The following is a 25534-nucleotide window of genomic DNA, read 5'->3' on the forward strand; positions in this document are numbered from 1 at the left end:
CGAAGAAGAGGTGTGCAGTCCCAGTCCCACACTCGGCAGTTGGATGCAACTTCATACGGAGCTTGGTTCAAAAACGATAGAATTGCAGTGTAGAGGACCTTCTGTCGATTGCATGCTTGTTCAATCTTTTTTTGGTTGGTGGTAAAGAGTGTAACGCTAAGCCCCAGATTTATTCCTTCCCTTGATGTTTCTTGTTCTTCTTGTTTCTTTTTCTTCTCTCCTGTTCCCTTTCTTCTCATTTCTTTTTCTCCTGAGCGTTTTCCTTTTTCCTCTCTTCTCCGTCCTGTCGGCGGAGGACCGATGGCCAGCGAAAGGAGGGATGATCCACGACGAGCAGCAGCTCGGCCAGGCCAGAGTGGAAATAATTAACGGGAATTAGTTTAATCCCGGCAAAGACAAGCCCGCAGGAAGTATACTTTATGGGCTGTATCGAGCTTGTAACACTGGGGTCCCAACCCAGGGTGCATGGACTTGGCCTGGTTCCTGGTTGGTCTGCTGCATCGATCGCTCGCTGGGCGGGGAGTACATCGGGGACCATCCTCCCCGACATCAGGTTATTGTTCGCAGTTCTCTTGGACCGCACAAATGCAGCGCCTGAACGCGATGCATGCGAGGCCTGCCTGGTCGTCGTGGAAAGGCAGAAGAAGATGAGGTTGAGGTTGAGGTTGAGGTTGGAAAGGCCGAAAAAGCTGCGTGGAGTCGCCCAAAAGGGGGCTAGCACGTCACGGGGTTTGTCACGAGACCAGGAGCGGGTTAAAGTTCCTCCGCCAGCTCGTGACCTGCCCCGTGACCGCTCTAACCCGAAAAAGAAAACAAAAACAACCTCCCGGCTCTCTTTTTTTCCTTAGTCATTATTACTTTTTGCTTCCAACCTCAACCTCCATCCTGCAGCGAGTTTGTTACATTCACGCTTCTTTTTTTTTTTTTTCCTTTTCCCCTTTTTTCTCCAGCGCTGGTTGGGCGTTGTTGGTTGCGCTAGCGGACGCACTAGTACGGCGTTATACTGCGGTTGTAAATAATACGCCAGAGGTGAGGTGAGTTCTCCTCCTTCCCCCGCTGGCGCGTTGCTGGAATCAAAAGGCGCCAGCAGCCCTGAGCTCTCTCAAGGGGAGGGGACCACTACCAGATGTCCGAGTACCCCTGGTTGCATATAAATACTTTCCAGCCACGAGTTGATGCTAATTCCAACCCCTTGCTAGACTCCTTTTTTGGCTTCTAAAATTGATTAGCCAGGGCTGACTTGGACAGGGATTCTCAAACTGAGATCTAAACCGCTGTCTCTCTAAGAAGTGCTTCGCACAGTCGATTCCAACGTCAGCGAAAGCAAATAGGCCAAAAGAAATATTAAACGGCGGGCAAGGTTGTGCCGCCTACGGAAGGTACAGAAGTGACAAGACCAGAGTCTTTTGAACAGCAACATCTCACTCAATCCATCCGTTCCGTATTTTGACCTGGGAACTCGTCAAATCACGGAAGAAAAGAAAGAGAGAAAAAGCAAACAGGAAAAAAAAAGAGGGAGAGAGAAACGAAGTTAAAAAAAAGTATATCAGTGAAGTTATTGAGAGAAAGCAAGACTGGCAGGACTCCACATATAGGTTGTCCACACACTCACATCGTACTTCTCGAACCCTCCTTCGCAAACCCTGGCTTGGTTCTCGGTCACCTTTTTTTTACGCTCCAAAGGTGGAGAACGACCTTTCCCCCATCGGCATACTGCGGTATCCGGAACCTCTCGCCTCCTCCCCCCCTTCCCCAAGGCAAAAGGGAGAACAAAAAAAGAATTAAAGTACAAAAAGGAGGAGAAGGACAATTTCCTTTTTAGGCCTACGGAGTATCAGACAAGCTGGACGTGGCATCGTATTTCCCTGGCATATCTCGAGTTTCTGTTGTTCAGACCTCACTTCGGCCTCCAGCGGCTGCGTCTACTAACCACAAACTGGATCAAAGCAACGGTGATATATTGATCCGATTACTTCGAGAAGAGAGGAATCCCTGATTGGATGATCCAGGCACAAGTGTTCTTTTGATATTTCGCTTGTGATTGCGCCCTCACCGAAGGAAGGCCGCCTGAGAGAGGCCGAATTATAAAATTACGTCCCCACAGCCAACCAGACGATCCACACGCCTTTTAACTTCTACTTCTTCTTCCTTTTTTTTATTTGCAAGGACAGCAACATTATCTTCCTGCTTTTGACCTTCGACCAGTTGGTATCTGTACCGCAAGCCGCCAAAACGCCATCTTGACGCCAGTATCAGTTTCCTTCAGCTCAACTATCAGGTGCTGCATTGAACAAGTACCGGTACGCCGTACAGTTCCCTTTCTCACTCGGCAGCCTCCCTTCTTCTTTACTTAATCTCCGTGATTAGGTTCACATAAGCAAGAACGTGACAGCGAGGACAAGAGAAGCAAAGAAACGGCCAATAGTGCTGCCACTCCTTTTTTGCTCATCCATCATCTTTTGACTCCATCTGCAACCTTCCTTTCCACCTCTTTATCAGCCCGCAAGGAGATACAAAAAACAAAAAAGGGCATTGGAACAGATATAACTCTCCATCAAATCCATAATTTTACCACCAACTCCTTGAGCGGTCCACTTGGCGGATCCCTATTATTTTTTCCCCCAAGCAATTGGGTCGTCGTCTCGGTGCAAAACCCAAACGGACAAGCCAGGCAAAAAGCAAAGAGATTGTCTTTTTTTCATTCGTTCCGACTCTCCCCAAAGGCCCACCCTTGATAGACGCTCCAAACTACCCTTTTAAACGGACAGCTGGGAGGTTTGGACTTTATTTTTTCTTTGGTCAAAAGCCGGCCGCCTTGCCACTGTCTCAGCACTACGACCACCACCGAAAAAAAAAAATCCCCCCCTTCCTGTGCAGCTAGGAACATTCCAACCCTTCCTTTTTTAGTGTCGCATTTCCATCTCGAAACAGACGCTATTAATACTTCCTGGTTTCTTCTATTCCCATTGACTTTGGCGCTACTGCGAATCGATCACCAGGTGCTGTCAGCAACGAAATAGCACCACACGCTACCGTCTAGACGTCCCGATTGGAAATAAAACCATACTCTCTTTGTACTGGTGTCCTTTTCCCAAGGGTCAATCTCTTTTTTTTTTTATTCCTTTTTTTTTTTATTTTTTTCGCTTGCGACCTGCTTAAACTTTTCCGGTTTCTCCCTGGTTCACGCGGCTTCTTCCCCCTAAAGTTGACGGACAACGGGCACTTAAGCACGCTATATTTGAGAAGTGCATATCCAAAAAAGCATACGGCGGATACACTCAGCAGCAAAGGAAAGGGAAGAGAAAAAAAAAAAGGAAGAAGAAGCCCCTTCTCCACGCGACCGTTCTTGACGAAAGCAACAATAAGGGCCAAACCATCCTTCGTTCATCCCCCAGCCCTTTTCGAACTACTTCTTAAATCCAACCCTAGTTCGTTTCCACGAGCAGTTCGGCGCGTCAAAGTCCATCTTAGTTTTTTTACTTCTTCGACTACTTTTCACCATCTGTTTACTCGACTTACCAACTACCCGCTAAGAACCCCCGACTTCTTAGCTTCCCCCTCGCCATCGCTGGACCGGTCTTTCTCAACGGAGCACACTACCAGGACAAGCTTCGAAACCTATCTTCTATCACTCTTTTTCATTTGCCGTCTTTGCTCCTTTCGACAAATAAAACCATTGGCGCGCACCAACCTCTTCGGTCTTTGGCTCCTGCTTGTGACTACTGCTGCTCCTACTTCCCCGGTTTGAGGTAAAACTCGTTGGAGGAGAGAGAGCCAGAAAATAACACCAGGGGAAGCTTTGTTACCGTTGAACATAACGCGGCCAAAGCTATTTTATATGGACAGGCCTGCCTCCGACTACGCGCAAGCAGGTTTGAGCCCTCAATATCCAAGTCTCCCGGAGGCACAGTCTGAACAATCAACCGCAGATCAGGCAACTGCTTCTGCTGCCGTCGCATCCCCTACCCAAACCGAAGCTCGTCGAACGCCTCAGTCCCAGTACTCAGCGCCTCCAGAACCTCGATCGGGCGGTATCTCGGCCTCGAATACCCCCCAACCAGACTACAACTTGCATCAGAACTCTTCCCATCCTCCACCGCCTCCGGCCGCCGCGCGCCCGTCTCCCTACCCTGAATACCTGACGCGCCAGCCTCAGTACCACCACGCTCCTCATACTCAAGCCGGCGGGCCGCCAGGTATGGCTCAAGCAACAAGTCCGTCCATGAACCCGCAAGATGGGCAACAGAGTGACCATCGAAGTCCCGCGCAAGTAAAGTCTGACACCGAGGTTCCTATAGATCCCTCGATTGCAGCCTCGAGTCCGTCCTATCCTCCACCATATTCTCCTTACGCTCCTCAAAGTCACGACATGGCGCAATATCAGAGTCACCCTCCGCAGATGTACGCGCGACCAGACTGGCCACACCAGTATGGCGCTCATCAACCTGGAATGCCAGGCCCTTATAGTTCCCCGGCTTCGGTGAGTTCAGCTTCCCCCGCTGCCACCGCTGGGCCACGACCTGGACAGGTACGGATCCTCCCATTTTAATGTTTCCTCCCCCCTCCCCCCCCCTCCTCTTCTCTTTTCCTTAGAGGGCAAGTTTCTTATGCCTTATGACCACCAGTGGACTGAACAGGCCATCTGATGTGTTTTCTTCTTCTTTGTCTTGCATTAGACTCATTATAGATCCCAGGTTTTCTCTTTTGTGCCTATCCCCGGCTCTCAACAACACAAGCGGCCTAGACGACGATATGAAGAGATTGAGCGGATGTACAAGTGCGGCTGGAATGGTTGTGAAAAGGCCTATGGCACACTAAATCATCTCAATGCACACGTCACAATGCAGTCACACGGCGCTAAGAGATCTCCAGATGGTTTGTATTCCCTTTTTATTCTCCTATCCTTGTGTCTTATAGAGGCTACTCTATATTTTCCTTGCCGTCTCCCTGCCATCTACCCCCTTGCATCCCTTAGCCTGTGTAACAGAAGCTTGGGTCGCTGCTCGAAGCCTGCATCTTGGTGGAGTGTGCAGTAGCGTCTGAACCAACCCCAAAGCTTAAGCAGCTACCCTTCACTATGCCAAGACTATGCTAAAGCTAGTACCAACTTTCACTTTTGGCATCTTCTATCTTATGTCTAACTAATTATTGTTATTTGACTAACGAGCTGTTGATACTTTATAGAATTCAAAGAGATCCGCAAGGAATGGAAAGCCCGTAAGAAGGAGGAAGATAATCAGCGCAAGGCCGCCGAGGAGAGAGAACGGGCTGCAGCCCAAGCCAACCAGGTTGATAGCAATGGCGCTCCGAGTGGTAGCGGCCAGCCCAGCCAGCCAACTACCTCCTACGCTGCCGGCGTTCGGCCTCAGCTGCCGCCAATAGGCTATCAGCCAGCAGATGGTCAAGTGCCAGGTCAGTATGGTGCTCCTCCTGGTGGTTTGGTCTACCCACCTGGCAATGGCCAGATGCCTGCTACCTACTCTCCAAGTTACCCCCATTCTCCATATGGTCAGGGCAGCCAGGTCTACCCACAACCACCGCGTGAGTGATGTCACGACCCTGTTTTTCTACATTTCTTTGTTATCTACCTCTTCCACATTCTCCTACATACTCCTTTAATCCCCCCTCTACACCCGTGTTTATCCTCGTTACTTGCCGGTTGTCTACCCTTGCCCAAGCTACATGTTGTTGGTCGCACATTCAACCCCCATTCCCCGTATTCTCACAGCCCCGGTGAGATCTGGCAACCAAGAAAGTTACTGGGCAACGTTCGTCTTACATATCATGCCCTGTTGTCTTCTTGGAATGCGAAGTTAACACCAAGGGGCAATTTAAAGCAAGAGGCTGATCCAACTCATCTAATTGGCGATGCTGAACGCTAACATGATCATCCCAGAGAACCAGTCCAGCAACTATCCATAAATTAATCTAATCAAGACTGCGGAATACCCCCTCCCACCACTCCCCCTTTTTTCACCTTACACTTTACGCTATAAAAACACTTTCTCCCACTCGTCTGTTGATGCCCCAATTACTTTAATTGCGTTTATCCACGGCCCTACCCTCTCCCCTACGCCCCTTCTCCCCTGTGCCCGGCAAATTTTTTACCTTACATAAATTTTTATCCCCAGCAATGGCTTGTTACCACCCTAGTTTTTTGTTTTCTTATTTTACACGCCGTCGCCCAACCCAACATCTGGATGAAGAAAGGGGAGAGAAATAACTAGCTAATCCTAATATGTTTGTTGGGAGCCGGGGCCTCTCACTTACATTTCTCCTCATTCCTCTTCTACACTTTCCTCCCAGAATATTTCATTACCATGCCGCCCCTTTCAACTTACCTGGTGGCCCTATTATGTCTCTATTACAACTCTTGATATCCATCTCGCCTTTCATCTCATCTCTTTGGTCGTCTTTTCTTGCATTTATCTACTGTCTTTGTTTCTGCACTTAAACCCATCTCAAATCAAATAGAGGAGGATGTCTTCACCTTGTATGAGGAACCAGTGAAGCGAAAGGGAAACGGAGGAAAACACACCACAAAACCAAACACATGACAGTCCCGTATAAAGGGGGAAAAGGAACATGAACTCAAGGCCTTTTTTTAATACTCACGAGCAAATGGAATGAAACCGATATACCTTGGTAACAACTCTAGAGGCAAACGGTGGCGGTGGGCGGCGGTCAGAAGGCGTAACGTTCTTTTTTTGTCTTTATTCCCCAAATTCGCTTGCTTCTTGCGTTCTTTTGATTTCCTGCCAGGGGTTGCTGGTTGTTGGTTGGGTGGTTTGAGGCGGTTTTTGCATGGTTCTGAAGCCTTTTCTCTACCCTTGGTTGCTTGCTTGCTTGCTTGTTGCTTTGCTGTTGTTCGTGCTTTTAATATGTTTATTACCCCCCTTTTGAGTCTCCTTTTGTTTGATGCTAGTTTAGCTCTTCCAGCTGTTTTTATTTAAAATGTATTCTCTCTTCGCCGTCACTTTCCTCTCCATAATGTATTCTGTTTAGTAGAGTCGGCAATCAGCTTGCTGCCAGAATTGGTAGGCCTATCCTTGATTTGACAAGGGGGTTTGCGTGGTGTAGTTCTGTACATCCAGACACCTACGGCGGGCAATATTTTTCACCAGATAACTAGTTATAGCTCCTATATGTTTCAGAGGCGGCAACAGGTAACATCGGGTTCTTCTTCGTTATTCGGCTTAATATGTATGCGTTTGATGATGTCAAGCTGGCGCTAGTTATGCCGAGCGCAGGGTTTAGTTAACTTGTCCGAGTAAAATATCCATCGTCGCTTCTACCGAGGCGGGAAGTTCAATCACCAACATTGCGGGGAACAAATATGGGACTGAAGCGTGTCCTCGTTATCGCAGGCTCGGATAGCTCGGGAGGGGCGTAAGTATCGGCGCCATTCATAGACGGAAGCGTTGATTGATGTTAATCACCGAATAGTGGCCTGGAGGCTGACCAGCGAGTTCTCACTGCCCATGGCTGTTATGCACTCACTGCCACGACGGCATTGACCGCGCAGAACACCCTTGGGGTCCAGGATATCCATGTTGTGCCGACAGAGTTCGTAAGAAAGCAGATTAAAGCCGGCCTAGAGGATGTTGGGGCCGATGGGGTTAAGATAGGTGCGTTGGCAAGGTCCCATCGTCTCATACTTCTGCCTTGACATCAAGATGTGATAACCATTAGCCGAATACTAAAATATATGTGTGTATCCAGGAATGCTGGCTTCTGCTGAAACAGCAGTGATGGTGGCGGAAGAATTGAAAGCTCATGAAGTGCATTCAATCACCTTAGACCCCGTATGTCCATTGACCTAACGCGGGAGACAGACTGTTAGGGTCTAATTGTTTACTTGAAGGTTATGATATCTACCAGCGGTTCACAGCTGCTGCCATATACCACCGTCCTCACCCCGAATATCCCAGAGGCAGTTCTTCTGCTTCGAGATTCCGGTGTGGACGTGAAGGAGCCAGAGAATCTACATGATGCAATCGCTCTCGCAAAACAGGTCCATAAACTTGGTCCCAGGTATATACTGTTGAAGGGCGGTCATCTCCCTCTGAACGCCCAGCGAGAGAAGCCCACGGCGGATGCAGATGCGGCCATTGTTATTGATATACTATACGACGGCGAGACAGTGACTTTAGTGGAAGCTACCTTTTCAAGGTCTAAAAACACCCATGGTACCGGGTGTTCCCTTGCATCTGCGATTGCAGCTAACCTTGCTAGAGAGATGGAAATCACACGGGCAGTGAGGGAAGCATGTCGATATGTTGAAGCTGGGATTAACACCAGTGTTGATTTGGGAAAGGGAAACGGACCCATTAACCATTTTCATTCCCTCTACTCACTGCCTTATGCACCGTAAGTGGTAACACTGTGGGAGTTTATATCCTTGCTGCTAACACACTATGAAAGTGGGCACTTTATAGATTACATCCTGGAGCGGCCAGATGTTCAGCCTGTATGGAAAGCTTTCACTGAGCATGAATTTGTGCAGAAGCTTTCCATCGGGGCGCTTCCTGTTGAGAATTTCAAATGGTACCTTGTTCAAGACTATCTATATCTAGTATGTGGTACGCCAATTGGGAGACTTGATCTATAGCACATTCTCACGCCGGCAACAGGTGAATTTTGCACGAAGCAATGCGCTGGCTGCCTATAAAAGCCATACTATCGATACCATTGCCATGGTAAGGAACCATGCTTCAGATGAAGGAGCTCATCCGCTAATTTTATCCTAGTCTGCCCAAATTGTCCTCCATATCCAGCATGAGATGAAACTGCATCTCGACTACTGCGCCTCATTTGGCCTATCAAAAGAGGACATTGAAAGTTCAAAAGAGAGCTTGAGTGAGTCCTTTACCAACCGATGGTCCCTCATTTGGGATGACTATTGACGATTTAATTAGCGTGCACGGCCTACAGCCGGTATATCCTCGATATCGGCCAATCGGGTGACTGGCTTGCTCTTCAATTTGCGCTTGCCCCTTGCCTCCTCGGCTATGGTGCAATAGCACAGCGGCTCTTCCATGCTGAAGAAAGCGTTCGAGAAGGCAATAACTACTGGAAATGGATTGAAAACTATGTTGCAGACGATTACTCTGCAGCCGTCAAGCTAGGCTCAGGTGAGAACTTCTACATACATACCATCTTTACATGTTTCTGTTAAAGCACCTCTAACTGGCTTACTCTGGTAGCCACACTCGAGAAGCATTCAAGACACATATCGCATTCCCGTGTGGAAGAACTGGTCCGGATTTTTATCCGAGCCACGGAGCTTGAGATAGGATTCTGGGATATGGGTTTGCGGGGGGAGTAGCTGAGCGCAAAATACTACTTATTCTGCCCCGTATGGCAGCCTTGATACTGAGACTATAGATACAAGATGCAAAGTATATAAATCACCCCAAAAGTACAGATTACTCGTTAAATTAAAAGAAACACCAGCCGGGTATAATCGCAGTGTGAATGATGGAATGCTTCTTATCTCTTTTTGCCTCCGATTTCTAGGCCGAACTGCTTACTAAACACGATTACATAATAAAATACACGTGACAATGACATAAGCAGAAAACTCAGTTTGACTTTTGAAAAGAAAAAAAAAAATTCAAACGAAAAGAAAAAAAAAAAAACTCAGATACTTTTTTTCCGCTTCGAAATATTTATTTCAACGCCGCGCCTCAACTTCATCTCATCAACAACCAACGCCCCAACTCGCCAAACTTCTTTCACATCCATATTCTCCTTCTGATATATTCTGGAGAAAAAGGCTGTGACTGTTACTCTTCATTTTTCCGATCTACTCCTCCTTTGAATCCTTTGATCATGTCTTACGGCGGTGGCGGTTACAGAGACCACCAGGGCGGTGGAGGTGGTTACAACTCCAGGTAAGCATAAGCTGGTCTATTTCTGAAGTGTCTGTCAGTCGCTCGCTGGATGGAGGGACCGTCCAGGAGTGGTGACAGAATCTCTCGACTCAGTTCTTCGCGGAGCAAGGAGGAGGGAGCCTCGTTCTAAGACGTCCACTAACTCATTCAAGATACAGGGGTGGCGGCGGTTATCAAGGTGGGAGCAGCGGATACTCCAACGGACACTCCAGCGGCCCCAGCTATGGAGGCGGCTTTGGAGGCGGCTATGGAGGTGGTGCCGGCGGTGACAGAATGTCAAACCTCGGGGCTGGCTTGAAGACTCAACAATGGGGTATGTCTGCCTATTATGGGGAACATTATCATCTTCTTTGAAAATGTTATCACTAACCTGCTTCTTTCTAGACCTCAGCTCCATGCCCAAGTTTGAAAAATCCTTCTACAAGGAACACCCAGATGTTTCGGCCCGAAGCACCCAGGAGGTCGAGGCCTTCCGAAAAGAGAACGAAATGACTGTCTACGGCAAGGATGTTCCGCGCCCCGTTCAGACCTTTGACGAGGCTGGTTTCCCACAGTACGTCATGTCCGAGGTGAAAGCCCAAGGGTTTGCCAAACCAACTCCGATTCAGTCTCAGGGTTGGCCCATGGCCCTCTCTGGACGTGATGTTGTCGGTATTGCAGAGACTGGTTCCGGAAAGACTTTGACCTATTGTCTGCCAGCTATCGTGCACATCAACGCCCAGCCTCTCCTTGCCCCTGGTGACGGCCCTATCGTCCTGGTTCTCGCGCCAACTAGAGAATTAGCTGTCCAGATCCAGGCTGAAATCACCAAATTTGGAAAGTCCTCCCGTATTCGGAACACTTGTGTCTACGGTGGTGTCCCTAGAGGCCCGCAAATACGTGACCTGACACGAGGCGTCGAAGTTTGCATTGCTACGCCTGGTCGTCTTATCGATATGCTCGAGTCTGGAAGAACTAACCTTCGAAGAGTTACCTACCTTGTCCTCGACGAGGCTGACCGCATGTTGGACATGGGTTTCGAGCCTCAAATCCGTAAAATTATCAGCCAGATTCGTCCCGATCGTCAGACTTGCATGTGGTCTGCTACTTGGCCCAAGGATGTCCGCCAGCTGGCTAACGACTTCCTTCAAGATTACATTCAGGTGTACATTGGATCTCAAGACTTGTCTGCTAATCATAGAATTACCCAAATCGTTGAGGTCGTATCAGAATTTGAGAAGCGCGATCGAATGATAAAACATCTCGAACGAATTATGGAAGATAAGAAATCGAAGGTCCTCATCTTCACAGGTACAAAGCGTGTCGCCGACGATATCACCCGATTCCTCCGTCAAGACGGCTGGCCAGCGCTATGTAAGTTATTAACCATGTTCACCTTGTTTTCTTTTATGAACCTGAATCATTTACTAATATATGCGGGTTTAGCTATTCACGGTGACAAGCAACAGAATGAACGTGACTGGGTATTGAACGAATTCAAGACCGGCAAGAGCCCGATCATGGTGGCTACAGATGTAGCTTCGCGTGGTATTGGTATGATAAATCTGCAACCCCCCTTCCTCCCCTTCTCCAAACCCATTTCCATCATGTCATAGACATTGCTCTATCTCGAGCCAATGCTGTTGACATGTCACCCATATTGATGTCGTGTGATCGACTCAAATGCTTTGCTCTCATAACATGTTGGTAAACATGACTACTTGGGCCTTCCTTATGGTTTCCCTACCCAAGGAATCCTTGGCTTTAGGATGCAGTGTAGCATGCCGTGCTTCTGATTATGCCTCTCCAATCTGTTAATCCACGCCAGGAGAGAGGCAGAGTTCTATTGTCTGAACTTTTCAAACTGCGTTTCTAAGTTTATCCAGGACCAAGAGTAACTGTCAAACCCATGGACTCGTAAACAGGTGGATTCTGAAATCAGTCCGAGAGAGTTATGCATCGAGTCCCACACGACGGAGAAAAGGGCCATGGCCATTTGATTCTCTCGTCTATCTTTAATGTCTGCTAACCCCAGTGTTGTGAAGATGTTCGCGATATCACTCATGTGCTTAACCATGATTATCCGAATAACTCGGAAGACTATGTCCACCGTATCGGCCGTACTGGCCGTGCTGGTGCCAACGGTACCGCCATCACCCTGTTCACCACTGAGAGTACGTATACTTCTATTTCCTATTTCCATATTCATCCCCATAATAATGCTATGATACTAACTGTCACTTAGATGCTAAACAAGCCCGTGACTTGGTTAAAATTCTCACCGAGTCCAAGCAGCAGATTGACCCCCGTCTTGCTGAAATGGCTCGTTACGGTGGTGGCGGTGGTGGCGGCCGTTACGGTGGCCGTGGCCGTGGCCGTGGTGGCTTCACTGCCTCTAACTCTGCTCCTCTTGGAAACCATCGACGATGGTAAATCACGTAGTACTGCCTGAACAGCTTTCAATCTTTCGATTCAACTGTATTGAGGATAACTGTCTGCCTCAATATGTCGATACCTCTCAGATTACCGTCCTAAGGACCAAAAACCATCATCGCGATTCCGTACGATAGACAGTAATGTCACCTTCGGCTCAATCTCCTTATTCCCCTTGCTTTTCTCTCTACGTTCGAACTAAAAACACAACCGGGCCATCCGAATACCTAGATTTCCTCCTGCTTGTTCAACTTTTATTTCTTTGCTTTCATATGTTCCGAGGCTTATACAGGTCTTCTGCTTTTAAATTACGGGCGACGGGAAGTTTTGTTGCTGCTTTATGGTTTAAAATTCTTCCCCCAGATTGACTGCATACCCATGGATTGCACTTCGACCACGGAAGGGTTGAAGGCATATCTGTATTTTATTAATCTTACGTTTAGACATTAAAAGTCAAATAATTAACAGTTTATTGATATTTACTCTCAGTCTTCATTAGACTTATTCGATGGTTATCAACACTGTAGTTCTACATAAGGCTAGTTAATAATGCGGCTCAAACAGGTCTGAAAAGTGATATTGACACAAAGCCCAAGTCTATCAAGAGATCTAGGAAAATGTTTTTTATCTTTCTTGGATGGTGGGTAACTTTAATGACAGTAAAGAAATCATTATATATATTAATACAACTAAACGAAGCGGGTATCCATCAACATGTATCCAAAGAGTGAAGGGTACCTTGTCTGAAAACACAGTGCGCATTCCGATGTCGACCACTTAAATGGTTGTATTAAACGCCATGATTGCGGTCAGATTCAACATCATTGTCAATTACTTCTCGGCTTGTAAACTGCTTGAAGTAAGGGGCAAACATAGACAACCTCTCGCAATCTTTGGTGAGCCAATCTCGATCTGAGTCTGAGAGGAAGGATGGCACCGAAGAGGTTTCAGGGGAGGACTCGGATGCTGATAGCACAGATCGAGGGTTAAGGATTCTCCTGTATAGAGAAATGGACTGCCACAAAACTTTAAGCAACTCAATGCGGTTGGGACCTTCTAAAGCTTTGCCTGGCACAACAGAAGACTGGGCTTTGAGTTTTCTCAGTGCTTTTTGTACAGTGACGTCCTTTTCTGCATCGTCTGGTCCTGCATTCTGTGCAGTGTTCGGTTCTTCTCCATTGCCTTGAGATGAACCAACAAAGCCCGGGTCTAGGGGCATCTTTTGGTATCTAATGTAGCCGAATGCAAGTAGCTCGATGGCATCCTGAGTACGCAACCTCAGATGGGTAAGAGCTTTGAGAAGGCGTGTTTGGTGTAACTCAACAGTTGCAGTTGTCGGGCTATCAAGAGAATGTTTTAGTCGAATCTTGTTTATATTAGCTGAGTCTGAAATGAGTTTCTCCTGGTTAACAAGAGCCCGGACAAGCTCTATATATCTCAGTACGTAGCTTGGGTCCAGTTCTGGGGCAAAGGAAGAAATATCCAGAAGTCTGTTTGCAATGTCTAGAACATTTGGGTTGTTCCTGTCGCGGGAACAGGTGCTGAGAGCGATGGTAATGGTCTTTCCGGCGACTAAATTTTCGGGAACCATGTGGTTCTCGACCACTTTTAGAGACTCAGCGCTGGCTCTATGGTGGCGGAGAAGACGAAGGTATTCATGACAAGAACTAGAGTCAGGTTTGACATTGTGACCACCATTGTCAGTAGTAAGAGTGGTCCAATAATGCCGACCGCTGGCCATTCCATTATGTGCCATATTTTGGCAAATTTGGATCAAGAGTGACAGCTCGATGTTAGTTGGAGATGGAAGATTAACACTGAAGTTCTTTTTGGAGCCAGCTTTTCCTTTCAGAGCCGTACGAATTTCCGCAAGGTCAACGGGATCGAATAGGTGTAGTAGCATTTTCCTCTCTTCCTCCCTCTGCCTCTTATCTTCCTTTGTTAATAGTTCATCGTTGTTTGATGTTTCTTCCTGTATGTTTTGAAGGCGTATAACTTCAGATTCAACAGCCGTTGGAATTGGAAGGCCCATGCATTGCTTGTACAAGCGTAGAACATCCAAATATGACTTCTCGGTATTCTCTATCGTGAGTAGGCGGGCCATTGAAGTAACCAGCTTTGAATCGAGTACCAAGTCCCCTTGCCGCCATTTGCTAATGATCTCACCCCACAGCTTCTTTCCGGATGAGACAGCTACTCTCTTCCTTCTGGAGATTTCTTTGACTGCCCTTGGTCCTTTGTTAGGGTCTAAAGTATCGGTGAATTCCAGTACAGATGTTCGTATGGCGTTCAGAATTATGGTATATGTGACTGAATTCGGTGCACTTTCCCCATATTCCGGGATATCTCCCGCAAAGGCCCAGAGACTCTTCATATCGCGGTTCCGAGCGCACACATTCAGTAGGGCATTTATATGTATGATATTAGGTTTAGACTCTGAGTTGGAGGTTTTCAAGGATTCAAAAAGGTTGAGGGCCGTTTCAGACGAATGCTTTGACGAACCGGTCGCCAGCCCCGACAGGAGTATTGTAAAAGTTTGCTCGTTTGGAGGCCGGCCTCTCTTTTTCATCTATAAATGGAGTAAGAACATGCCGTCAGTCACATTTTGGGGAGTTAATGGCGGAAAGCAGACTTACATCATTGAATAACCTGACTGCCTCCTTTCGACGCCCAGTTTTCATCTTGTGCTCTATCAGTGTATTCCAAGAGACAATGCAGTCGATCTTTGCATTCTGCGAGGCCCAAACCAATAGAGTCGCTTTTTCCTCATGGCCAAGCTTGAGTAACTGGTTCACCCTTCGAGCTAATGCCACCCTGTCATACTTGATATATTGCATCTCCCTCTCGAACTCTGCTTGGCCCATTCTCTTTTTGGGCTGCCGTTTTATGTGCTCATGCTCTTCATCTTCATTCCCTTCGCCCTCTTCTTGGTCTTCCAAGTTCTTATCCTTCGCTGTTTCTATAGCTTCTCTTTGAGACTTCCGCTGCCATCGGTTCCTCTTCTCTATTGTTAGATAGCGGTCCTTGGTGCCCCATTGTGTTGTACCAGGGTTAACCCCCCTGGGCGCACTGGAATCGCGTCCTTTCCAAGTACGCAAAGGGGTATAATGGCGGACAAAATAGCTAGGGTGCTGGGTTCGGGAGACTGCAGCAATGGTAGTTGCGCTTGTGGTGGAAATTAAGATAGTGCTCGCCCGCGAAGCACGAGTGCAACTGAGTTTGGTATTACCACAACGAAGCATTTAAAAAACAATGTAACTGCTATCCGTGAGTGAGTGTAAAAGATATATAAGACGCTTTCAATGTCAAATGCTTTTGATATCAAATCTTCACTTTCTTCAAGAGATAAAAATAAACTTTTGGAAATTATTCTGCTGCTTCCCACCGCCTTTATGGATAAACTATATCCCTTGATTATATAATCAAACAAAAGCTTACATCAGCAAAATTTGGTGACGTCACTACAATTTGTAGTTATTGAATCTTCCTTAACCAACTTGTAGTATATAGATGGAGTGTTAAATACCAAGGAAGAGCTAAGATAATAACATTATATTCTATTCCAATCAAAGAAAAACCAAATGGTTTATAATTTATATCTTAAAGAGAGGCAGCAGAAAGGAGCTAAAGGCAAAAACAAGTTTAAATTCCCAGAGAGTATTTGGGTATGAGGCTTGCTCGGGAACAAGTAGGTGCTTAAGAGACGGATTTAATTGTTCATAACGGCAGCCTGGAAGGATCCATCATTAGCGTACTGAGTAAGTAGAAATAAGGGGTACCAAGGGAATAGACGTACTCTTGCATCTTCATAAACTGGTACCAGGCCAGTCCAGTGTTCAAACTACAGGAAGCAATGTTGGTTAGCTTGCATATTAAAACTGCACACGTATTCAAGGGAGTTGTAACAGACCTGGTAGACTCCTTGGGCAACGAGAACTTCCAGCCCTTTGACAATTTTCCAACCGGCAGGTGATGCTAGCTGCGCAATAGCTGTCACATCAGGTTTATAGGCCATATCCAGTATAATGCATTCTTCAGAGCCCTCTTGAGCCTTCTTCATGATGAAGGTAATCAATTCTTGCAAAGGCTTGGCGATTTCCTGGTCACCGGGTATGGTGCTAATTGCTACCTTAGGAAAGGTTTGGACCGATTTGATGTCCTCAACAACCTGGACGTTGTATTCAGCTGGGAAGCTGGACGCCAGTTTAGTTAGGTTTGCAGGTGTCCTCCCAACAAGATAGATGGGGGAATATCCCATGCTATGAAGCGAGTAGACAGCCGCTCGAGCAGTTCCACCACTGCCAATGGTAAGGGCAGATTCTCCGTTTTTCAAATATATTGCCCCAGCATCCTTTAAGCATCGGGCCATACCTTGCCAGTCGGTATTATATCCAACTAACTTCCGAGTTGCTTTGCCCTCTTCAATGATAGGAACAATGGTATTTACGGCACCTATGATCTTGGCCTCAGGGGAAATTTCATCAAGTAGTTCCATGATGCGCTCCTTGAGTGGAATAGTCACTGAAGCACCGCCAAACTCTTCCGAGTAGATGAATTCCTTGACATCTTCGACGTTGTCTGTCTCTAAACGGCCATATTCATGTGGGAAGCCGGCCTCGGCAAAGAGTGTGTTGTGCAAAGCAGGAGATCTTGAAGCGGAGATGGGTTTCCCAAAGAGAGCAAACTCCTTAGCATCCAGTTCACCCATGAGTGTGAGAGCTTGTCGAATTTCCTTCGCGGAGAGCTGTCCTGGTGCGGCCTTAAAGGGAAGAGCAGGATGTGAAACTGGAGTCATGAACCCATTCAGTATACGGCTGAGGCGCCCTTTATTGCCCATATTGATAGCAATTATTGGGATGGGGTAGGACCTCTCTGCCCAAGCTTTGAATTGCTGTAGGGTCAGGTTATCGTCAAGAGATTTAGCAACGCCAATGAGTTTGATAACGTCACCATATTGTAAAGCTTTGTTGTAGTATTGAATCCAGGATCCGTTAGACCACGAGAGCTGTCCATTGACATCGTGGTGGGATGCAATGATTTTAGAAAATCCTTTTATCTCAGTCACTGCGTGCAGCAGGTTATCTGGGAATGATATTTCTAGGTCGACAAATTCAGATCCCATACGAATGGCGAGCTTATATAACCCCAATGCCTCATCAACGGCATTGTCAGGGAACAATCCTCCCTGTGCCTTGGTGCGAATAGTGAAGATGAGTGGTAGAGACACCTGGCTTCGGAGGAAGGATATTTGCTCTGCAACATAGCTGATAGAGGGGATAGCTGAAGTTGAAGAAGGGTCTTTGAGTAGATCAACTCTTAATTCGACGGCATGAGATCCGAAGGAGGCTGCTTGGAGGATATTTCCACACGGTAGAAGGTCCGGAAGGGTTAGGGACACAAAAAAGGAATGACTCCGCTTTTTCAACAGCTCAAGGTGATCTGTTTGGCCCATGACCACATTGAGAAATCTTGTGAAACCTTGCATTGCCGCATCCAGCTCGCTTGGCTTTGAGTGATGGCTATAATACTGAAGATTGCTGCATTCCTGATACCAGGGTTCTCGACGAAGCCATACGCCCATCATGTCTTCAATGTAAGCAGGGCGAGACTTGTCCATCTCAAGATATTCAATAACCTTCTTGATGTTGCGCATGATAAGGAAGACGTTGCCTTTGGTTTTATGATAATTGATCAAGAGGTCGCGCGCTTCTTTAGTTTCAACAATGCCGCCGCCACAAGCAAAGACGTGTCCAACTGGTTTCTCAGCTATGACATGCTTAAGCAAAGCGAGTTCACAGTCTCGGAACCCTTCCCATCCTTTTTCCTTGATGATATCCGGAATATTTTTTCCTTCAATCCTCTCTAGCTCGGTGTCAAGGTCGATGAAGGTGCGATTAAGGGCCTTGGAGATACTATATCCACTAGTGGTCTTACCTGCACCACGCATGCCAATGAGGAATATAGATGCAGCAGACCTCGAGGATTTCCGATTTTCAACATTTCCTTTGCTTAGCTCCTTGCCGTCCAGCGTCACTTTGAATGTTTGAGACAAAGTATCCCACCATGCGGGCCAAGTTTTTCCTACACATTCCTTTTCTAAAATCAGGGTAGGTTGGGAAGAGGCGGCCGACGCTAGTACACTGAAGCTCATAGCAACACGATGATCATCGTAACAATGGACTCCATTGATCGGTACCTTCAATGCCATACGGTCAATACCATCAATTTCAATACCATCTTCGTGTTCTCTGCAAGTAACCCCGAACTTGGCAAGTTCGTCCTTCATTGCCTTGATGCGGTTGCACTCCTTAACCCGCTGATTTGCTATGCCATAGATACGGGTGGTATTGCTGGACTTGTCTCTGGCAACGGCTGCAAGGACGGAAGCTGTTAAAAAAGCATCGGTCATTGGTTCCATGTCAACGTTAGCGATGGGCTTCAAGGCTCCGTCTGTAGGTCCGGTAACGGTGGTGGAAGTGTCAGTCTGCTTAACATCACAGCCCATGGGACGCAATACATCAACGGCAAAACGAGCATCACCCTGAAGTGATTTCGATCCAATGTTAGGAATAGTACAAGTGGTTCCAGACATGGCAGCGATGGCGAGAGGATATGTTGCCGAGCTAGCATCACTCTCGATAACATATTCGGGTGGATTCTTGTATTGGCCTTGCTCAATGTGATAGGTATATTCTTCGGTCGTGGACTTCTCAACATTGATTCCAAAGGATTTCATCATAGCAGCCGTCATGGAGATATAGGTCTCAGAAATAGGTCTTCCTCCAACAAGCTTGAGGGTGACCTTTTCCTTGGCGTACGGTGCACACATCAGTAAAGAAGAGACATACTGAGATGATACCTTAGCGGCGAGTTCTATCTCTCCACCCTTGAAGCCGCCGCATGCAGGAACCTTGAGGGGAAGGCTTCCTTGCTGTTCGATGTATTCGATGGGTACCCCGTTAGCTTTGAGAGCATCAACCAAATCGCCAATCGGGCGCTGCTTCATCCTGGCATTGCCTGTTAGGATGTTGTGGGAGACATCTGCCTTGGTATTGGAGAGGGTTGCGACGGTAGTCAAGAATCTTGATGCTGTGCCAGCATTGCCCAAGTATAACTCGTGGGAACTGGCATCTAGCTTACCACCCTTTCCATTGACAACGAGAACCTCACCCTCTTCCTCCCATGAAAAGGTGGCAGCACCTAGTGCTTCTAGAGCATTAAGCATAACTTCTGTGTCGTCGGAGTGTAGAAGGTTTCTAATGCGGCAGGTTCCAGAGCCAAGAGCAGCTAAAACAAGCGCTCTGTTGGAAATACTCTTGGATCCAGGGGGAGTACAAGTAACCTGGAGTGATTTTGGGATTCCGGGGTAAACTTCGATACTGGGTGCTAGAACGACTTTGAGCTGTTCGTTGGACACAACACTTGCCTTCTGTTCGTAGGTACGGCCAATGGCGGAAAGGAGAACAACCTTCTTCATCGGCCCATCGTTCTTTTTATCGACAGCCATGAAGGCAATGAGCTTGTCAACAGGGCATTTCTTCCCTGCACTTAGACGTCTAATTCGGGCATCCTTGAGAGATGTAGGCAGTCCATATCGCGTCAGACATTTGGCAAGACGAGCCACGGCGGCACCTTTAAGAACTCCCAGATAGCGAGCGAGTTCCACTTCCTTGATCATTCCTATGGAAACGCATTCTCCGTGAAGAACTTGTGGGGCGAGGATTGCCTCGATGGCGTGGCCGATAGAATGGCCAAAGTTAAGGAGATTCCGTAGTCCGCCTTCTCTTTCATCTTTGGATACTACATCAGCCTTGAATCGCGCTGAAGCTAAAATGGTTCTCTTGAGGATGTCCTGGATACCACTGAAACGAGAGCGTTCTGGGGTATTTTCAATTTTGAGTGCTGCGGCAATGGCGTCTGCGTTTTCCTCGAGTTCCGCAAATGTCGCTTCACTTGAAATCGCGGCAGTCTTAGGGTAGTGTAAGCAAAATTGGGTTTTCAAGGGTGAGGAGGCTGGAGCAAGCTAACTACTCACCTTGATGACTTCTGCCATTCCATTCGTAAATTCCCGTTGTGGTAGTGTGTTCAAAAATTCCATATCCAAGTATATTTTCTCTGGCTGCCATATGGAGCCTATCAAATTCTTTCCATTCGGGGTATCAATAGCAGTTTTACCTCCGATTGAGGAGTCCACCATGGCCAGTAACGTAGTCGGCACTTGTACGAACCGGATGCCACGCATATAAGTTGCAGCAACGAAACCTGAAAGGTCTCCAATCACCCCACCTCCGAGAGCAATTAGCACTGTGTCCCGACCACATGGCGGCTGGCAACTCAGCATCCAGTCCTCGATTTCTGCCTTTGTTTCACGGCCCTTTGACGACTCTCCTGGCGCGAACTTGTAAGTAAGCAGCCGGGGTTTCGGGGATTTTTCGGCTGCGGCTTCTTCGAATGCCTTTTCAAATTCCGGAACGTACAAGGGGGCTATGTTCGTATCAGAGATGAGGATATACGTCGACGAGGAGAGCGTCTGAAGAAGATCTTTCGCAACATGGCGCCTCCAAATGCCAAAATCCGCGACTATGCTGTCACGCCCTAGGATCTGAATTGTTGTTGGCTCCATGGTGAAGCACCCGACGGTTCTGAGGCCTGTGTGGGGAGCTATAGAGCAGGGGAGGGGCAAGCTCTCTCAGCCGGTCCTTGTGCTGGTAGTCAACAACGGTAAAACGAGTCCAACGTCGCGGCTTAATTCATTCCAGGCCCGTAAGCAGTCAGCTTAGCACCGTCCTCAGAGTCGCAGCCGGCTTCAATTGAGATGGTAGCCAGAGAGGAGGAGAGAAGACCGAAAATTGAGCGCAAGCTAAAGAAACTTAAGCTCCCTGAGCTATGAGTAATATCTGGCCAGCCCCGACGATCGGAGGACCTCGACCTCTCGCAATATAATAATTCAACGGAAACAGCGACGAAACAGCCGCCGCAGGCGTGATATTTGATTTCTCCAGATAGTCTCAAAATACAGCAAATTCACAAGCAAAAGAAAAAGTCGACGTCGTTACTTTTTTTTCCAGTTGATGAAGTCGAAAGAGGGTTTCTGCCACCTAACTAGTTCATTCACCGCCTTCGGTCCGGTCTTGGTCGTTTTTCTAATAATAAATAATATCGACCTAGAGAAGATAACTAACACGAAATGGCCGCGATGGGGATAGGATATAAAAAGAAAAAAAAAAGAAAAGAAAAAGGAGATAGATGGTGGGAGCGTTCTATATTCGTACAGCTATACGTAGACTAAGCGAGTTCAGCGCTTGCTTAGTACCTGCCATACCCGTCACCTCGACCTCGACCACGACCGGATCCCCTGGAGCCGTAGTAGCCTCCTCCTCCCCTGCCATCATAGGATCCTCCTCCTCCTCCGCCACGCCCGTACCCGCTGCTTCCGCCGCGCTGGTAGTGAGCGCGGTCCTGGTAGGGGTTGCGAGAGGGGTGACTGTAAGCTGGGCCGTCGTGTTGGGCCCAGCTATGTGGAGGTGGTTGCTGGTAATGGCCCCCATAGCCTCCGCCGTATCCGCCGCCGCCGCCGCCGCCGCCTCCCCGAGGGTACCCTCCCTGAGACCGGTATCGATCAGGGCCGTTGTACATATTTGGGGGCGCAGGATTGTACCCAGGTGGCCCTCCGCCCATGTGCGGTGGGGGAATATAGCCTGGGGCTACGTGTGCAGCAAAGGGGTTGGGGCGGTCGTTGCTGGCGTAGGATATCTGGCCTCCACCTCTTCCGCCTCCCCTGCCTCTACCACCGCGGCTAGAATGGAGTGGTGCTCCTCCGAATGACCGCCCAGAGTGTCGAGCTTTGTTTCTGGTGATCTCTAGATCTGCCTTGTCAAGAGCTGGCTCCTTGAACTTGACACCCCGAAGCAGCATGGATTTATGGGTATGCATGGACCTGGGCATTTCATAGTAAACACTGTTTGTGTCGCAATGTGTTAGCAGACAGACAAATATATACATAATACATATTAATGTAACCGGGGGCCACGTTTTTTACCTTATTGACCGATCTTCATCGAGTGCAGGGATATCGGCGCCATCCACCTCCAGGGATAGAGAACTATGGGGTAGGTATGATTCATTCTTCTCGACTTTCCCACCCAGCCCCTCGCTGATACGCATGTTCAATTTGAGCTTCGACGACACTTGCTTTTTGGAGTAGAAATTGGCTGTCAGAGATTCGTAAAGAGGGTGTTTTTCCGACAATAGTAGTACATCCTTCCCCATGGCATTGCGGGCTTGCTCTTCCTCCGATAACAGGTGATACCGCTTATCCATGGCGGCCAGCAGGCGTTTCTCGTCGATAAACGGCAACAGAGCAACTCCCTGCCATGCAAACTTTTTCCCGTTCAGGTCAACGGGGAAATCTTCGGGGTAAAAGTCGATGATCTCGCTGTTCTCATCAGACATGAGGTCCCGGAATACCTCTGGAATAGCATGGTTCGAAGCTGCAGGTAAGACACCCATCAGCTGTTCAAATGGCTTGAAAGGAGTCCCTTTTGTAAATTGCACATCCATTTCGCCAATGTCAACAAAGTCGGCGGCAAATGGGGCATAGTGGTACGGGTAGTACCAGGTCCAGGACGGACATCCCTGGAAATAATACAAAAGAACCCAACTCAGTCCTTCAACGTATGCCCGAGCTACCTTATGTCGGAAAGCGATATCTTTGGGGCTTACTCCGAATTTCTGTTCGTAGTACCGGTCTGCATATCCATCTTCCCACAGCCGCACCGTATCCGGGGGCATTTCATCTTCTTTGGGCTTTGCCGGAATCTCAACTGTGTCTTCCTCTTCCTCATCCTCTTCTTCTGCTTCCGCTTCTGTATTTGAGTTTTCAAATACGTCCGACTTGCGTTTGCCAAGTTTTGAGCTGGGCATCCCTGAAGGTGCTGAGTCCTGAGCATTTGTAGTATCAACGCCGTCTTCTGCTGTGCCACCGGATAAAAGCTGGGCCTTGAGAGCGGCGGCAGCGCTTTTGTTTGCCATGTTAGCCTTGTAGACTGCGCCGCGATTGACAACCATGGCGTGTGTCAGTTCTCTCTCAGCTCTCGATAATTCGCCTTTCCCAGGTACGACGAGAGGTGGAATATCTGGAACTGGTTCAGCACCGCGGGAGCCTCTTCGCTTCTTTCGAGCATGGTCGTTGTTATTGTTCCTGCGTTGACGGTCTTCCTCCTGGCGTCGTTTAGCATTTGCATTCCTTCTCTCCTCGGTCTGTCGCCGACGGCGGAAGATTGCGTCTTCCTGTTTGGCTAGCCCCTGTAAAATTAATTGTGCCTTTGCCAAATCAACCCGGCCATCCTTCGTTAGATAGCCACCCATTTGTGGGATATTATCACGCCAAATTGCAATGAGTGTATCTATGCCGTTCTCACGAATCTCCAACGACGGAAGATGAGGTAAGAAGTCGTTACCAACGAAGAAACACATGAATACCCAGTCATCCAAAGCTCTCTCGAGATCAAAAGGAAACGGTTGTTGAGGGACCTGCATTTCTACAGCCAGATATTCACGAAGTACGGAAACATGAAGCCAGATGAATGGTTTCAGGGGGTTTCCCTTTTGCTTTTCATCAAACTCCCCTCGCTTTTCTTTCGCCTTTCCTGTGCAGGCCTCTTCAACATGGCCGGCTTGCCCACATAGTTTGCAAGTTCTGGCTTTTGATTCCTGGAAAAAGACATCTTCGCGCAAAACTCGGAAGTGTGGCTCATGAGTGCCTAGCCCCAACATGATCAAATCGGCATCCTAAAAATTAGTCAGCGACTGCTTATGCTAGATGTGTAGACGTATTCGTTACTAACCAAGCCGTAAATGACGTGCCGAGTATTGGGGTCATACTCCGGACAAGCACGCTGAGAACGAATAAACTCCATAATTTTGTGTTCTCCCTCCCCTGGGACTGTGGCATCGGAGATAATGACTTTCAACTAATAAGAGCAATTAGTACACATCCAAGCAGGTTCAATGATGATGGACTCGACTAACCTTTTCCCAACCAGGGTCAGTGCTTAGCTTATACGCGACCCAATATCGCAGTGCAAGTGCAAGGATATCCATAAATGGTGTTCCTGGAGTGATGACATTGGTATCCCAGGTTTTTGTAATCACCTCTTCAGTAATTGTTACATCTTTCTTCCCACGTTTCTGTTTCTTGAGCAACTTTGCGAATTCCACTTTCTTCTCATCTTCAGCCTTTGCATCTTGCGCAGAACGGAATCGACGGGAGCGTTGCTGGTTCATTTTTGCACGCGGAGCGACGCCATCTAAAGTGAAAGAACCCAACATTAGTACCAAACATATAACAAAACGAATAGATGCTAGTGGGGAAAGAGAATGAAAGGCTGTAACTCCCCTTGGCGACTATGAACACATCATGCATATATAATGTAGCCGTCCGAGGGGAGACCTCTAGATTCCCCACAGCCGTAAGCCCGACATACCAACAGCAATCATTAGCACCTTTCTTGGCCGGACCATGTTCACCACCCTGTCTGTATATTTGAAGATTTCCAGCATCATCTCGCCCTCGTTTGCCGGTGGAGGCTTGCCCTCGGGATGCGTACATGGGTGGACGATACCATTCATGTCCAAATACAGGTTATCCATCTCCTCGCCATTTGGGTTCGGTTTGGTGATATCGACTGGTATTTCCTGCCCGTCTATCTCCTGCGGCTGTTCTTCAACGACGGCGGAAACAATCTTTGGGTACTTGGACGAAAGCCATCGGAAGAGGGCTGGAACACCCATCGCGACGTCGTGCCGGGAGCTATGCCGGCGGTAACGATGGGAAAAGAAAACCCAGTCTCTGTCTGCAATTTGCTTCCTTTGCGCTAAACGACTGATACCAATGATAAGGCTTTCCGAAGCGTGTGCACTCTTGGTTTGCCTCTCTTCTGTTCTGCCTCTGCGTCTTCTTGACGTCGCTTTCGGCTTTTTCAATGATTTAAGATCAAAAAAATATCGAATATTTTTCCGAAACCTAAATTATGACCACATAGTTAAAATAGCTAGGCCACGTGATATCTGCATTACCTAAGGTATCTGGAGCAAAATAAACTACTTGCAGCGGATTTGAAAGTTGATATTGATATTGTTACTGACCGCAGAGACAGCGAGAATAGAAGAAAGCCAGCGTTTGAGGGCGTGGGACTTGCTGCTGCCGGCTCCGAGTTTACTTCAAC

The 25534-nt window shown here is 47.7% G+C and overlaps 7 protein-coding genes across 7 annotated transcripts; 3 read left to right on the forward strand and 4 right to left on the reverse strand.

Moving 5' to 3' along the window:
- Positions 1-32: 32 nt before the first annotated feature.
- TRV_02261 (uncharacterized protein) lies at positions 33-239 on the reverse strand (the record flags this gene model as incomplete). The annotated part of the gene is made up of 1 exon (XM_003023468.1): positions 33-239. A coding segment is annotated over one exon (207 nt), but the record flags the coding sequence as incomplete, so codon positions are not given.
- A 3599-nt stretch (positions 240-3838) lies between these two features.
- TRV_02262 (C2H2 transcription factor (Con7), putative) lies at positions 3839-5549 on the forward strand (the record flags this gene model as incomplete). The annotated part of the gene is made up of 3 exons (XM_003023469.1): positions 3839-4528; positions 4695-5025; positions 5185-5549. The coding sequence occupies 3 exons, from the start codon at positions 3839-3841 to the stop codon at positions 5547-5549; spliced, it is 1386 nt and encodes a 461-aa protein (XP_003023515.1).
- A 1787-nt stretch (positions 5550-7336) lies between these two features.
- On the forward strand, positions 7337-9178 carry TRV_02263 (uncharacterized protein; the record flags this gene model as incomplete). Its single annotated transcript, XM_003023470.1, has 7 exons — positions 7337-7389; positions 7447-7628; positions 7723-7805; positions 7844-8370; positions 8425-8575; positions 8751-8859; positions 8919-9178. 7 exons carry the CDS (start codon positions 7337-7339, stop codon positions 9176-9178), a joined length of 1365 nt encoding a protein of 454 aa, XP_003023516.1.
- Positions 9179-9834: 656 nt separating this feature from the next.
- Positions 9835-11491, forward strand: TRV_02264 (uncharacterized protein; the record flags this gene model as incomplete). The annotated part of the gene is made up of 3 exons (XM_003023471.1): positions 9835-9896; positions 10055-10209; positions 10281-11491. 3 exons carry the CDS (start codon positions 9835-9837, stop codon positions 11489-11491), a joined length of 1428 nt encoding a protein of 475 aa, XP_003023517.1.
- A 1607-nt stretch (positions 11492-13098) lies between these two features.
- On the reverse strand, positions 13099-15550 carry TRV_02265 (pentatricopeptide repeat protein; the record flags this gene model as incomplete). Its single annotated transcript, XM_003023472.1, has 2 exons — positions 13099-14877; positions 14945-15550. 2 exons carry the CDS (start codon positions 15548-15550, stop codon positions 13099-13101), a joined length of 2385 nt encoding a protein of 794 aa, XP_003023518.1.
- A 467-nt stretch (positions 15551-16017) lies between these two features.
- Positions 16018-20931, reverse strand: TRV_02266 (repressor protein; the record flags this gene model as incomplete). The annotated part of the gene is made up of 3 exons (XM_003023473.1): positions 16018-16149; positions 16195-20277; positions 20344-20931. 3 exons carry the CDS (start codon positions 20929-20931, stop codon positions 16018-16020), a joined length of 4803 nt encoding a protein of 1600 aa, XP_003023519.1.
- Positions 20932-21614: 683 nt separating this feature from the next.
- TRV_02267 (uncharacterized protein) lies at positions 21615-25100 on the reverse strand (the record flags this gene model as incomplete). Its single annotated transcript, XM_003023474.1, has 5 exons — positions 21615-22266; positions 22348-24098; positions 24155-24280; positions 24339-24616; positions 24794-25100. 5 exons carry the CDS (start codon positions 25098-25100, stop codon positions 21615-21617), a joined length of 3114 nt encoding a protein of 1037 aa, XP_003023520.1.
- Between the last annotated feature and the right edge of the window lie 434 nt (positions 25101-25534).

Source organism: Trichophyton verrucosum (genome assembly GCF_000151505.1).
Source record: "Trichophyton verrucosum HKI 0517 chromosome Unknown contig00205_1.f1.exp, whole genome shotgun sequence".
Classification (NCBI taxonomy): domain Eukaryota; kingdom Fungi; phylum Ascomycota; class Eurotiomycetes; order Onygenales; family Arthrodermataceae; genus Trichophyton; species Trichophyton verrucosum.